Genomic DNA, 13756 nt, shown 5'->3' with positions numbered 1-13756 from the left:
CCAGCTGGGGGGAGATGGCAAATTTGGAAAACGACTCCAGCTTTTCTGTGGTTATCTGCCCCTCCCTCTACAAACGAAGGAAAGGGGGCTGGGGGGGGGCAGAGAGGATGGCAAGGAGAGCCCGATGCTCCCTGCTGTGATTCAGCCCCATTCCTTCCCTGCCAACTGGACAGAAACCGCCCCAGCTGGACCGGCCTCTGCTGACAGGGTCAGGTGCCCGTTTCCTGGGCCCACCCTTTGAGGTTTCAGGGGGAAAGATGTGACTAATTGCTAGGGCAGGTGTCCAAAACACGGGTAGAGTTAAGAGTCCTAAGGAAGGTAGGCAGAATGAGTCTCTCTCCTGTCCTCCAGCCTCCTGCCAGTTGACAGAGATGCGCACCAAGAGCAGCGCCTTGCAGGAGTCGGGAATCGTGGCTGACCCAGGGCGAGGCATTTCTTAAGCAAGAACTAGAGATGGCTTCCACATGAAAACAAAATATTTTTATTCTCTCATTAGCACATTAGCTTGTGCCCGGGTGATGCTGGCAAAGCCACGGGATGTGGGGGGGGGGCACCTCTCGGGCCTTACAGCGTACAGATGGGCAGGGGCTTGACCAGGCAGCTCTCGATGTACTCAAAGACGGTGTAGGGGTCCTGGTCAGCGTTGAGGCAGATGGAGTCCTCGTAGTGCTCCTCCAGGTCAGGAAGCTGGTTGCTGTAGATATCCGTCTTGCGCTCCACCTGGAGGGGGTCGTCCTTGGGGTGCCGGCGCAGGCGCTGGTGGACCTCCTCTTCCACAGGCGGCTTGTAGATGGTGTGGTACCTTTCCCCGCTGACGGGGTCGGTGGCACGCTGGCAGAGGCGCTGCAGCCCCACCTCGGTGGGCAGGTTGAGGAAGAAGACTCGGTTGGGCTCGATGCCGATCTGCCGGAAGAGCAGCGCCTGGTCCACATCCCGAGGGAAGCCATGGAGCACCCAGCCGTAGGTGCGGCAGTCGGCTTGCTCCAGCCGCTCCTGGAGGACGTGCAAGGCGATGTTGTCGTTCACGGGGTACCCCTTTTCGAAAAAGGGCTTGATGAATTCCCCCACACCCGTGTTCCCAGCCACTTTCTCCCGTAGGAGGTCCCCGAAGGAGATGTTGACCACCCCGTATTTCTGGGAGAGCAGAGCTGCCTGCAGGCTTTTGCCGCTGCCCGGAGGCCCCAGGAGCAAGATGCGAGGAGTGAAGGGGGCGTTAGAGCGTGAACGGCTCTGCACAAAATTGAGCGCTTGGGCAAAGACGTCAACGCAGGGCTGGTCTGCGTTGATAGCCTTGTGGCAATCCTGGTAGGTCTGGATAACGCCGGGCATGTTGCGGTGGCTTTCCAGAAGCCCCCGAGCGGTGGCTTGCTCCGAGGTGTCTTCTGGCTTCACCAAGCGCTTCTGCAGGTTGAAGTCAACCGGCCAATCAAAGGTGGTGTGGTAGACCTCCTGTGTGAAGGGGTCCACACGCTTGCCCAGGTTCCTCTCGATCAGCACGGAGTCCGGGGCATAAAGGACCACGACGTGCCGGGGGAGGACACCCAGGGTCTGGAGCTCCAGGGCCTGCTTCCTGGTCTGGGGGAAGCCGTCCACCACCCACCCCAAGGCCTCGCAGTCCACGTCGCTCATGCGTTCCTGCAGGAGATAAGCCCACAGCTCATCGGGGATCTTCTCCCCACGTGCTTGGCACGCCGCGGCCTCCCTGGCCCTCTTCAGCATCTTGCTGAACACGAGGTCCTTGGGGTAAAGATATGTTGCACTGAGGTGCTTACAAATCCAGCGGGCGATGGTGGTCTTCCCAGAAGCCGGGGGCCCCACAATGAAGACCTTTGGCACCTCTTCATTGTTCTTCTTGAGATGTTCTATCATGAAGTCAATGGGCTTGGCTGGCCGGGACACGAGGAGAGCTTCCATCAGGCCCTGCATGATCTGGAAGATATTGTGCTTTTCAGCATAGATCCCCATCTCGGGGGGGATCTGGTGAGGCTTGCTGGTAGCATCCATCTCTGAAGGTTGAAGAGTGCCCAGTAAAGCGGGTTCTTAAACAGACTTCGTGTTCCGAGGTTGCCAGGCGCTTCTGGTGATGGAAGCAGCCTGTGGAACCTTCTGTCCAGTTGACTCAGAGAACCTCCCCACCCATGGGAGTGGCCCCCACCAAGAGAGCCCAGGGAACCCGAGGGAGATGGCGGTCGCCCAGGAGGCCAGAGCGAGGACAATCCTGCTCAGCCGCAAATATTCCGCTTTGCCTCGTCCTTCCACATTTGTCCCTTTTGCTCCCTGGCACTCAAGACGCCCCTGATCAGAAGGCGGCAAAGGCCCAGCTGCATGGAAGCTCCCCTCCCCACGTAGGGGCTGCCATCCTCCATCAGGCTGCTCTCCAGACAGCTCCTACCTGCAGTGACAGGGTTGCAGGTGGCACTCCTCTGCCAGCTCTGGGCACCTAAGGTGGCACCGGCTGCCTGTTTTGAAGTTGATGTCCCTTGGCACCCATCGTCCAGGATGAGGAGGGCTCTGGTGGAGCTGAGGAGAACAGCAGCTGCTTCCTTCGGTGGGCGAGGCCCAGAAGGGGGCATGTGCCCGCCTGTCTGTCAGGAGGCTGCATGCCAGGTGGTGCCTCACTTGCTATTTCCTTGGACCGGGCTACTTTCATGGGTCGTGGGTTCTTACATCGCCTTGACATGTATTGTTCTTAATGAGATACGCTTGAGATGGGTAGCCGCACTTACATTCTAAATAAACAAACACCCGTCTTCCTGAGCTCAATTAGGGGTTCTTTTAAATTGTTCCCCCTCCCCCGCCATGAGGGAACCAGGGAGGAAGGCTGGATGGCGACTGGGGCAAAGGAAGATGCGAGCACTGGAAGGACACAAGCCCAAGAGCACGCCTTGCCCATCTGGCCTTCTGGTGCCCAGGCTGCTGGTGCTGATGCCGAAGTGGCTGCGGATGGCAGTTCCTGCAGGGCCCTCCCCTCCCCCTCTTCTCTTGCCCTGCATTGGACCCCCTGCTTTCATGCACACACAAGCACAACCCACCCCACTCCAATGCTGTTGCATGGAAGGGCCGCAACAATCCGGGGGCATGAGCCCCCAGGGCCCCCAGGGCCTCCATGCTCTAGAATTCAGGTCTGGCATTCTGAAGCGTTCAAATCCTGCTCCCACCTGAAGCCTCCCAGGGATTCTGTGCTGCCTGGACATTTCTTCCTGGGGAAATTCCTGCATGGTGAGCAGCCCCCCCCATCAACCCCCTCCCCCAACTACAGAGGCGCAAAGCCACTGAGGGGTAAGAAATCAAGGTGCATTTGCTTCGCTCACCAGCAAAATCCTCTTACAATTGTTCTTGGAGATGTAAAAAGCGTGAAGGGACATTTTGTGATGTAGTTACGAAAAAGCTTTGATGATCCAGAGTTTTACAAACTGGCAAGCAGGATTCCTCTTACTAGGACAGCCAAGTCAGAAGAGGCCACTGGATGCAGCCAGGATATTCCATGTGCAAAGTCAGAAGGTGGCAATGGAGGAATGGAGGGTGAAGAACTTGCAGAAATGGTTACATTCACGCCTTTCTTTATTTTTATAACAGACCAGAAGCCCTTTATGGACTCTTTCCTAAAAAATGAACTGGCAATTCATTCAGGGAATTGCTGATTAATAAAAGTTGAATACGGGGAGAAGGAGACACATTATTAATTCAGAACCAAGGAAGTGGCTTTAAGCAGTCTGTAATTGCTATAAAGACCAGAAGTCCTCTCTTTAGTGGTTGCTTTCCTTCCTTCCTTCCTTCCTTCCTTCCTCCCTCCCTACCTCCCTCCCTCCCACCCACCCACCCACCCACCCACCCACCCACCCACCTACCTCATCAAATCTGAAAACCACTTGGGAAATCTCTGTGATGGGCAGGCAACCAGTCACCCAAGGGCTGATTTCCTGACCAAGGAAGGTTTGCAGGGAGCCCCCGGAGGGTGAGGCTCCTGGGGGTGTCCCAGAGGCCCCTTGACTGCTCCACCATCCAAATCCAGAGAAACCTCCAAGGGGGAGACCAACCTCGCTCCCATCTGGGGTCCTTCTGTGTTGCTGGAGAACTTCCTTGACCAGCGCATGGCAGCCCCCTCCCCACCCAAAGCCTATTCCTCAGAGGGGAGCAAGACTGGCAGCCAGGAGGAGCTCCACAAAAGAAGCCAAGGGGGGAGGGGGGCTAGGGCAGCCTGGCCTCCCCAGTTGTGCTCTTACCTGGCTCCAGGGTCCCTTCTGCAGTGGAGGGGGGGTCCTCAGGTTCTTCCACGGGGCTTTCTGTCCCATTCCACTCAGGGGACTTCCACAGCTCCGGAGGCAGAGTGAAGCCAAAGAGGCCTGTTGAAGGAGCAAGGCAGGGAAGCGGTCAGAAGGGGTCTGGGGTTCTCCCCCTCCCCCAGGACTTGGTCAGAGACTCAACAGCACGTCTCCCTCTCCAGTCCAGACGGGCCGGGACCTGGTGGAGGTTCAGCCATTCCGGCAAGGACCCTCACCGGCAACCCCAAAGCGCTGGTCCTCGGACTCTCTCTTCCCTGGCCTTTTGGGGACCGGCATTTGCGCATCTCCCCCCCCCACTTCCTCGAGGTCTTCAGCAATACTCACCGGGACCCCCTCCTTGGCCGGCCATCCCCAAGGCGTCGGCCAGGGCAGGGAGGAGGCTGCCGCCGCCGCCGCCGAGCACCGAGCCCCGTTCCTGGCCCAGTCCGGCGCTCAGGCCGATGTCCACCTGGAACTCCAGCTCCCTGCTGTGCTCCCGGAGGGGCGTCGCGGAGGGCCGGGGAGCCGGAGAGGCGCGGGGCCAGGAGGAACTATTGCTCGGCCCGGCCGTGGGACCAGCCGGCGGCTCTTCAGCTGGCCCGGCGCCCGCAGAACCTCCCGCGACTTCGGCTGGGGAGTGGGCGGGGGCGTCCGGCGGGCTGCGGGGCGGGGGCGGCCTGGTGCCGGCTCTCCCGGGCCCTTCGTGGGGCTTCTCCTTCCCCTGGCTGCGCACCTTCAGCTGGAAGTTGAGCCCCAGGTTCAGGCGCAAGGCGGGGGCTTCGCTGTGGCTGGGCGGCAGGGCGGGGGTGGCAGAAGGGGCGGGGGAGGGGCCGGGGCTCTGCAGGTCCGGCTCGAACTCATGCTGGGCAGGGGCCGGGGGCATCGCAGATCCCGGCTGCGGGGACAGGCACAGCAGCAGCAGCAGGAACCCCCACATTGGCCTCGGTGCGAGTCTCGCCGCCGGCAGGAAGCATCTGGGGAGAGAAGGGGGGAGGGTCAAGCGGAGCTGAGGGTCCCCAGGGGGCGTCGGCTATCTAGTCGTTTCCTCCTCCTCCCCCTCCAGCTGAGTCCGGAATCAGCCCAGCCAGCCAAGTCTTTGCTTGGGTGGTAGAAGCTCCTGCAGGAGAGGGAGGCAGCCTCCCGACTCTGCTCTTCTTGGCCCCAGTGCAGGGCAGAGCCAGAAGCGGCCCCAACGGCCACCTAGAGTTGTGGCCTCTTAGCAATAGCAGTTAGACTTATATAGCGCTTCGTAGGGCTCATGGCTCTTCCTTCCCCAGGGGTTCATTTTGCCCAGAAGGGACTCTCCAAGCAGCTCCCCCCAACTTCAGGCAGAGCACGGATGGTCCCCAGGCCCTGGGCCAGGGAGGAAAGAGTTAAATCCTCTCCTGCCCAGGTTTCCTCCCCATAAATGCACCCCACACATTTTATGCACATTTGGACACCTGCAAATCAAATGAAAAAAGAGCCAGGCAGACAGAGGAGAGGAAACAATAGTTAGCCTGCTCAGCACAATGGGAATCCCCAACATTGAGCCCCCTCCCAGGGCCACCCCAAGGGGAGGGTGGGCAGAAGAGCCTCTCTGGCGGCCACCACCACAAGGAAGGCGCTGCAGGCGCCTCCTTCCCTTGGCCGGCCACGGGCAAATGGGCAAGGACCAGCCTGGGTGGCACTCAGTGCACTGGGCAAACCGCACTAGTGAACAGCGCAAAAGGAATGAAACCAGGACATGAATTGGGGCTATGGAGGAGGGGGAGGGGGGAGGAGGGGGAGGAGGAGATGTAGGGAGGCAGCCAGCGAACAAGTGTGTTAAGATCACGTAGGGTGTGCGTAAGGCCTCTGCACACCCGCAAGAGAGATGCCCTTCCCAGGACAAAGCTCATGTGTGAGCAACATCCTACAGGCACAGCAGCATCCACAGGCTCATCCAACCTCTGGCAATCGTTTACCTGTCACCTGAAGCACCTCAAGGTGAGCCATTTTGGACCCCCAAGTGCCCCCCCTGCTGTTCTCGCACAGCACAATCCGATTCTGCCAGAGGGCCGATGCCCAGGGCCCCTCTGGGACAGAGGGAGGCGTCCACCCCAAAGCCAAGCTGCTCTCAACTGGCCAGAGAAGCCTCCTCCTTCTAGAGCATCTGCCCCCCCCGCATCCCCCACCACTGGAAGACCCAGGGAAGCCGTGAGAGGAGACCCCGCAGCCCATGTGAGGAACGTGAGGAGACAGGCGAGAAGTGGCACTTTCGGCTCCAGCATCCAGAGCGGCTCCTCCTGCAAGAGGGGGGAGGGGAGGCGTGAATTCCACGCTGGGGAAGGGGGGGGCACTGTGGAACCGGGCTGAGGTGAGCTGGGGGGAGGGAAGAAGACCCACCAAGGGGGGCAGGGCCAGCACGGGAGGCCTGCAAAGATCAGAGTGGCTGGGGGCTCCTTGGGGGCTGAGACCAGAAGAGCCGAGCTTCCTGCCCGTCTGGGAAAGGCCATGCGAGGAAGTGGCAGCCTCTGGCGCCCCGTGTGTGGCCCCCCAGAGAGCCTCTGGCCCTTCTGGGAAGGCGCCAACTGAGAGGACGGCCAGCAGCACCTCCTGCCGGAAGGGGCCCCCCGCATCCTTTGGGACCCTCCCTCCAGCCTCTGGCGCTTCAGTTTGGGAGGTGGGAACTAAGTATAGATAGTCCTCAATTTACAGACATTCATTTAGCGACTGTTCAAAGTTACAACTGCACTGAAAAACCTCTGACCATTTTCCACCCTTGCGATCTGGAGGGGGGGGTGTCAGGGTGCAGGCTCCCCCAGGCTTCCCAGTCGGTTGGGCTGAGCTGCCTTGAGGGGAGATTCTTCCCTATAACTACCCACCCACCCCCCCTCACCAAACAGCAAAGGAGTCCCAGCCAGCACCCCCCCCCCCCAGTGGGCAGAGGAGGGAGAGGAAGGCTGTCTTCATCTCGCCCCAGAAGTTCCTTCCGTCGATGGAGATGAACTCCCGTGAGCCTCCGTCACTGGGGAGGGGGAGAAGGGCTGGGCCCCTCCCGCTTACTCCCTGCGTTTAAGCTGCCTGGGCCCCTTCCTCCCCCAAGCGGCCTCTTCCCATCAGTGGCTTTCTCTGGGGCTCCAAACACGCCCTTTGGGGTGGAAGGACCCTACGGCTGCCCCTGGACGTGCTCGGCCACTCTGCCCAGATCCGGGATGCCCAGTGAGGAAGTGGGTCTGGTGGCCCACCCGTCTTTCAGGAGGCAGAGAAACGGGGACACCGGCCAGCCTCGGGCGCTCCCGTGCTCAGAAGCTCCCTCTCCGGGATGTCACAGCAGCTCAGCCGAGCCGTGTGAAGCGACGGGCTCCAATGCCAGCTGGCACCTCCTCCGCCTCCCTCTGCGGGCACTGGTGGCCGACAGATGAAGAGGCAGCAGCCAATGGAGCTGACAGCCCAGCCCCAAAGTAGCTGCTCTTGCCGGCCTGGATGCCTTGTGGGCATCTGCTGCCAGCCGGGCACCAAGGCAGGCAGGGCTCTTCTTCTTCTGCCGAGTGCCCTGTGAGGCCGTGTGGCCACTGCTGGTGCCAACTGTTTAACACCTCAGCGCCTGTAGAGACTGGAAGTCTGGCTCGGTCCCTAAGGCAGTGCCAGGATTGAATGATTGATTGATTGACAGAATAACGGAGTTGGAAGGGACCTTGGAGGTCTCCTAGCCCAACCCCCACTCAAGCACCAGACCCTCCAGTTGACCATCGCAGGCAAAGCCCAGCCTCTTCCCGAAAACTTCCAGTGTTGGAGCCCCCAAAAACCTCTGGAAGGGAGCCCTTTAATTATTCTGACAGGAGATTCCTCCTTAATTCCTGGTCGCTTCTCTCCTTGATTAGTTTCCATCCGTCCCTTCTCGTCCTGCCTCCTGGGGCTTTGGAGAATAGGTTGAACCCCCCCCTCTTCTTTGGGGCAGCCCCTCAGATATTGGAAGGCTGCTCTCGTGTCCCCACCGGTCCTTCTTTCCACATCCCCGGTTCCTGCAACTGCAGGCAGAGACCTGGAGGGTCCGGCGGGCTCTTATCCAAGGGCCCCCCTGCCCCCCTCCCATTGCAGCTGAAGCCCTTTGGAGGGGGCTGAGCCGAGAGTCAGTGGCCTTATGGATCCATAGCTGCCTACTGGGAGTCCCTGACTTCCTGCAGCTCATTTAGTGACGGTTGAAAGTTACAACATTACTGAAAAAAGTGCCCATTTTCCCCACTTGTGACTGTTGCAGCATCCCCATGGTCACATGATCAAAATTATGATACTTGGCAACTGTCTCATATTTACGACGGCTGTGGTGGGTCTGTGGTGGGTCACGTGATCCTCTTTTGCGACCTTCTGACAAGCAAAGTCAACGGGGAAGCTGGATTCACTTAACAACCATGTTGCTAACTTAACAACTGCAGGGATTCACTTAAGGACTGTGGCAAAAAAGGTCGTGAAACTCACTTAATGAACATCTAATTTAGCAGCATAAATTTTGGGCCTCAATGGTGGTTGTAAGTCAAGGACCGTCTGGGGGCCCTTTCCATCCTCCGAATCCGCTTGCAGACCAGGCCCTGGCAGCAGAGCCCCCGGCTGGGTGGTCCCAGAAGCCTTTCCTCCTGCCAGCCTCACTTGAACTGACCCAGAGGGCCTCCGGCCGGGCCTAACAGGCTGACCGCTCATCTTCTCCTCCACCAGCCTGATTCTGCAGAACGGCCCGAGGGTCTTTGAGGAAGGCGTCCAGCCCAACACCCAGACCTTGGAGCCCCTCAAGGACATGAGCTCTGCTGAGCGAGGGACTGAGGAGGGGGGGGGATCAAACAGGCCTGGCTTATCTGAAGCTTCAGCCTGAAGGAAGGGCAGCCCCTGGCCGACCTCTGCCCCGGGAACCCCAGGAACGCAATGTCAGCAGCCAGAAGGACCCCTCAGAAAATGGGATGCTGTGGGTGGGTGGGTGGGGCTCTCATGGGAGAAGGCGGCTGAGGCTGGCAGAGCCTTTCAATCACCAGAGTCTGCTCCCCCCCTTCCACACCAAGGGGCCTCACTTTCCTTGGGGCTCCTGGGGGGGGCTCCCAAAGGGAGGGGATTGGAGCCCAGCTGCTTCTTCTCCAGCCCCCCCCCCTCCCCATGACAAGAGTGTCTCCTCTAGTTGCTTTTGCTCGATCCCTGCTCGATCCCTTGGCGGCATCCCCAGGGAGCTTCCAACAGAAACCAGACCAAGAGGGGCCAAAGGCCAGCTCTACCCTGAGATTTCCTGGGGGCTTCAGCCGCCTCATGCCTGGGCCTCACCCCGAGAGCCTCTCCGAGACTGGCCACTGGTTCCTCCCCCACCACAGCCTCGTCGGTGGAGGGGGAGAGACCCTTCCTCCCCCCCCCCTGCTTAGCCTGGGCCTGCCTTGGAAGGGGGGAGGGGGCTGCTGCTCCACAGAGAAGTCCTTCAACTCCTTTCCGGGGTGCGCTGCGGTTCTACAGGGACCTCCTGCAATCGGGCGTCCCACGAGGTCCGGGGGCTCGGGAGGGGGGGAACCGCAGCTTGACTTTTTGCTCCGGAATCCAGACCGCGGCGCGCAGCCGGCGCAGAGGATCCGGCCACCCTCCCCATGCAGGACACCCAACGGAAGGGTCCAGGGGGTGCCTCACACCAGCCGGCGAAGGGACCTCGTGCCCCCACCCCGAAGCCAAGGAACGACGCCGCAGCCCACCTGCGAGGCCCAGAAAAAGCCAGCGCGCTTCCCACAGCAGCTAGAGTGAGTTTCGGCCGGTGCCGAAAGCCGCAAAAGCTAGCGGGGGCTTCGGGGGACCCGCAGGGAAGGCGCCGCATCGTCCGGGGGCAGCCGGGGAGCAGAAGGAAGCCGCGCAGGGAAAGCAACGGCGGGGAGGGAGAGCTCGCCTACGCGCGCGCTTTGCCCGCCGCCTCGCCAGAAAGCAAGAGCCATGCGCGGCCCCCTCCGTCCCCGGGGCCCGGGCTACCCCGTTGCCCACCCTCCCGCCTGCTCCGCCGGGCCAGGGCGCGGGCTGCGAGCGGCCCCCGAGGAAAGGCTCCCGGGTGCCCCCTCCGAGGCTCGGCCGGGGTGACCCAGCAGCGCCGTCGGGGCCCCGATGAAGCGGCGGGCCCGGAAGTGCTCACCTGGCCCGGCCCGCCCGGGCTGCTCTGACCAGCGGCGGCCCGCAGCTCGGCTCCTTCCCTGCCTCCCTCCGCAGCAGCCCAGTTGGCGCCGCGGTGAAGCAGCCCGAGTGACAAGCGGCTGCAGCGGCGACTCCTCCCCGTTTGCCGTCGGAGGGATGCGCCCGGCGCCCCCCTTCCCTCTTCCCCTGCCCACGCTGAGGCGGGAACCGCTTCGGATTCGCATCCAGGCGGCCGCCGCGGATGGCAAGCGCGAACCGCCCCCAGGCGGAGCGGAGGCGGCGGCGGCGGAGGCGCGTATGGTGGCAGCACAGCCGCTGCCAAGCCGCCCGCCATCCTGCGGCCACCTGCCGGACCTCCTGGCCGGCGAGGGTGATCCGAGCCCCTCCAGGCCCCCTCCTGCGCCCCTCTGCCTTGGCTAGGGGTGCCTCCCAGCCAGGGACCTGGCTCAGCTGGGTGGCCCAACAGGAGGGGACCGGGAGGCAGGGAAGGGACTTAAGAAGCCTCCCACAGCAGGATGCTCTGGTCCCCTCTGCGGCGGGACAGGATGGGCACGGTCTGATCTAATGGGGCAGCCAGGCTCCTTCAGCTGCAGGCCTCGCCTCAAAGCCCCTCCCTACTGTGGCAGCCTGGGCACTCAGGCTGGCCTCCACTGCAGGGCTGCTGTTGAGGAGCAGGTCAGCCCTTCCACCATGGGCAGCTCCTGATGTGAGCCAGGCGGTGGCTGAGACACAAACCCACAAAGGGGCCTGGGAAATGGAGGTGCTGCCCTCAGCTGCTCTGGCAATCAAGCTCATTCATCCCAACGACACTGCCAGGACAACCGCTAACCCCCCCACCCCTCGGCTCCTAGCCCGGCAGATGCCACCTGGCCCTGCAAGGGAATCACTGGGAGCCAACTCCATGGCCCAGAAGCCCGAAGGGCCAGAGAAATTCACCCATCAGTAGGCCTCAACCAGGGCTGACCTATGGCAGCTGCCGCCTTGGGTCCTGGCAGCCGTCCCTGGGATTCCAGTGGTGAAACAGGAGCCCCTCGGCCTGGGAGGAATGGCTAAACATGAACCAGACCACGGCCTGGAATCCACAACCGAATGCCAGGCTCCAGAGGGCCCTGGCCACCATGGCATTCCCCCGGCCCCTCTAGGCAAGGACGGACAACTGGCCCGGAGGGGCTTCAGGCAGACCCTGGGGAGGCCTCCCTGAGCCTCTCTGCCTCTGCTCCTTCTGCCCATGGGCCTGGGTCTGAGCAGAGGGAGTGGGGACTCCTGGCACCTTCCCCACTCAGCTCAGGGCGGGTGGCAGCCAGGGAGAGAAGGTCTCAAACCGGAAGTGGTGCTAACAGGGAGGAGGGCCTGTGGGTAGGTGGCCAGCAGCAGCACCCACAACAGGGGCCGGGTCCCAAGGACTGAGAAGGGCCCGGGGTCTCTGGGAGAAGAAGAGAGCCATCCAGGCCAAGAGCCTCAGTGAGGGGGGGGTTACCTGGACAGGTTGCAGGCAGAAGTTGGATTCATGAGCTGAGTTGCTAAACTCCTGGATGGCCCAGATCCTCGCAGGTCCCACTGCTTGTAGGAGCATCCGGGCCGGACTGAAGCCACCTGCTTTCTTGGCCGCAGAGCCCCTAGCACGGCTCTCCTGTCACAGAGGTGGGAGGCCTGCTGTTTGGGGCACCTCTCCCTTCCCCTCTGTCCCTTGTTGCTCCTCCAGGTGAGGGCAGGTGGGAGATGGGCCGCTCCGGTTGTCCTGAAAGCAGCAGCTGCTTCCAGCCAGCGGAGGGGGGAGGAACCATTTCCCTCCTCCTCCTCCCTCCCTCCCTCCCTGCTCCCCAGCCCCCAGCCTTGCTGGACGTCGCTTCAAGAGGCAGCAACCTCCAATTGCCTGATGCAGACCCAATGGGGCTCAGGACAGCTCTCCACGGGGCCACGTGGATGCAGACCCCCAGGAGCCAATGCATCACTGATGGGGAAGGTCCCCATGGAATTCTCCCCTCTGATGAAAGGAGGCCCTTCCCAGGCCCTCTTGTGGCTGCTGCTGGCCAGTGACCTGCCTGTCCACCTCCCTGTTAGGACCACTTCTGGCTCTAGGCCTCCCCCCCCTCTCTGGGCTGAGTCAGGAAAGGGCCAGGAGAGGCCACTCACGTCTGCTCAGAGCCCTGGGAAATGAGGCTGGGGGAAAGGCTGGGGGAGTCCTTGAGCCCCACGAGGTCCGCCTGAAGCCCCTTTGGGCCAGATGCCTCCCCCCCCCCGCACAAAGGACCCTGGGACAGGAAGAGGGCATAAACCTCCCTTCTCCCTTTCAGCCAGTCTGCCCCCCTGCTCCTCAGGCCCTCATGCCCCATCCTGCCCCAGGGGAAGGAGAGAGAGAGAGAAAGGGGGAGCACAGTGAGACCCTCCCAACCCCGCAAAAGAACCCCTCCCCCTCTGATCCCCTTCTGGGCCCTGACCAGCCTCTCCTGCTGGGCTGGTCAGAGACCTGAGGGGTTCTCCCACACAGCTGCTTGTGTCAGGGAAGCCACCTGCCTCCTTGTTTTGTGGGGCGCAGGAGCCTGTAACCCTAACCCTCCGCCCCCCCTTTCCTTGCTCTGGGTCCAGAGTCCAGCTGTGTGCTTTGTGCTCAATGTTTCATTGCGTGTTGTGTGCACCTCCTCTCCCACCCGCTGTGCCCTTTGCTCTCGGGTGGGCAACAGAGCCAAGAGTCCCAAGGGAGCCTCCCTTTGCCAGGTGTGTCCGGGGGCCTCACCAGCAGGTCCTCTTCTTACAAACGTTCGTTGGTGACCAAAGTTACAATGGTACTGAACAAAGTGACCTCTGAGGCTCTTTTTCACATTTACGTCCATTGCAGCCTCCCCTGGTCATGGGGCCAAAATTCAGAGGCTTGGCAATTGGCTCATGTTTATGACGGTTTCAGTGTCCCGAGGTCACGTGGCCCCCCTTAGCGACTTTCTGACAGGACCAGATTCACTTAGCAACTGAAGTGATTTACTTAACAACCGTGGCAAGAAAGGTTATGAAATGGGGCAAAATTCACTTAACAACTGTCTCGCTTAGCAACGGAAACGCTGGGCTCAATTGTGGCCATAAGTCGAGGACTATCTGCATATGCCTAACATACCAGGCCAGGGTGCTACAAGAGGCAGCTCTGGGCATTAGAAAACAGGGCAAAGCCTTCAGTAGGGAGGCAGGCCATGGGGCAGCTGCTTTAACCACTGCCCCACCTGCCGTCCTACACGTCATTGTGGTGAGGCTCCGGTGGCATTTCGCCTCCTCCGATGCCCAGGGATTCTCCGGTGCCAGGGCCACTGACGCTGCTGCTGCTGCTGCCGGGTCCCCGGGCGGCTGGTGGTGCCCGCAAGAGTTCTGCCCTACGTCCCTTCCAAATCAGGGCCAAGGGCTGGGGG

The 13756-nt window shown here is 61.4% G+C and overlaps 1 protein-coding gene across 1 annotated transcript; it reads right to left on the bottom strand.

Annotated features, from left to right (window-relative positions):
- Nucleotides 1–564: 564 nt before the first annotated feature.
- LOC116511168 (adenylate kinase 8-like) lies at nucleotides 565–2004 on the bottom strand. The gene has a single exon (XM_032221024.1). It carries the CDS (start codon nucleotides 2002–2004, stop codon nucleotides 565–567), a length of 1440 nt encoding a protein of 479 aa, XP_032076915.1.
- Nucleotides 2005–13756: the final 11752 nt, after the last annotated feature.

This window comes from Thamnophis elegans, chromosome 7 (assembly GCF_009769535.1).
Source record: "Thamnophis elegans isolate rThaEle1 chromosome 7, rThaEle1.pri, whole genome shotgun sequence".
In the NCBI taxonomy this organism is placed as follows: Eukaryota; Metazoa; Chordata; class Lepidosauria; order Squamata; family Colubridae; genus Thamnophis; species Thamnophis elegans.
This window is presented reverse-complemented; position numbering and strand designations above follow the sequence as displayed.

Bases quoted from the DNA above. Each gene is read 5' to 3' on its own strand.
- LOC116511168 (XM_032221024.1), bottom strand. From the start codon at position 2,004: ATGGATGCTACCAGCAAGCCTCACCAGATCCCCCCCGAGATGGGGATC.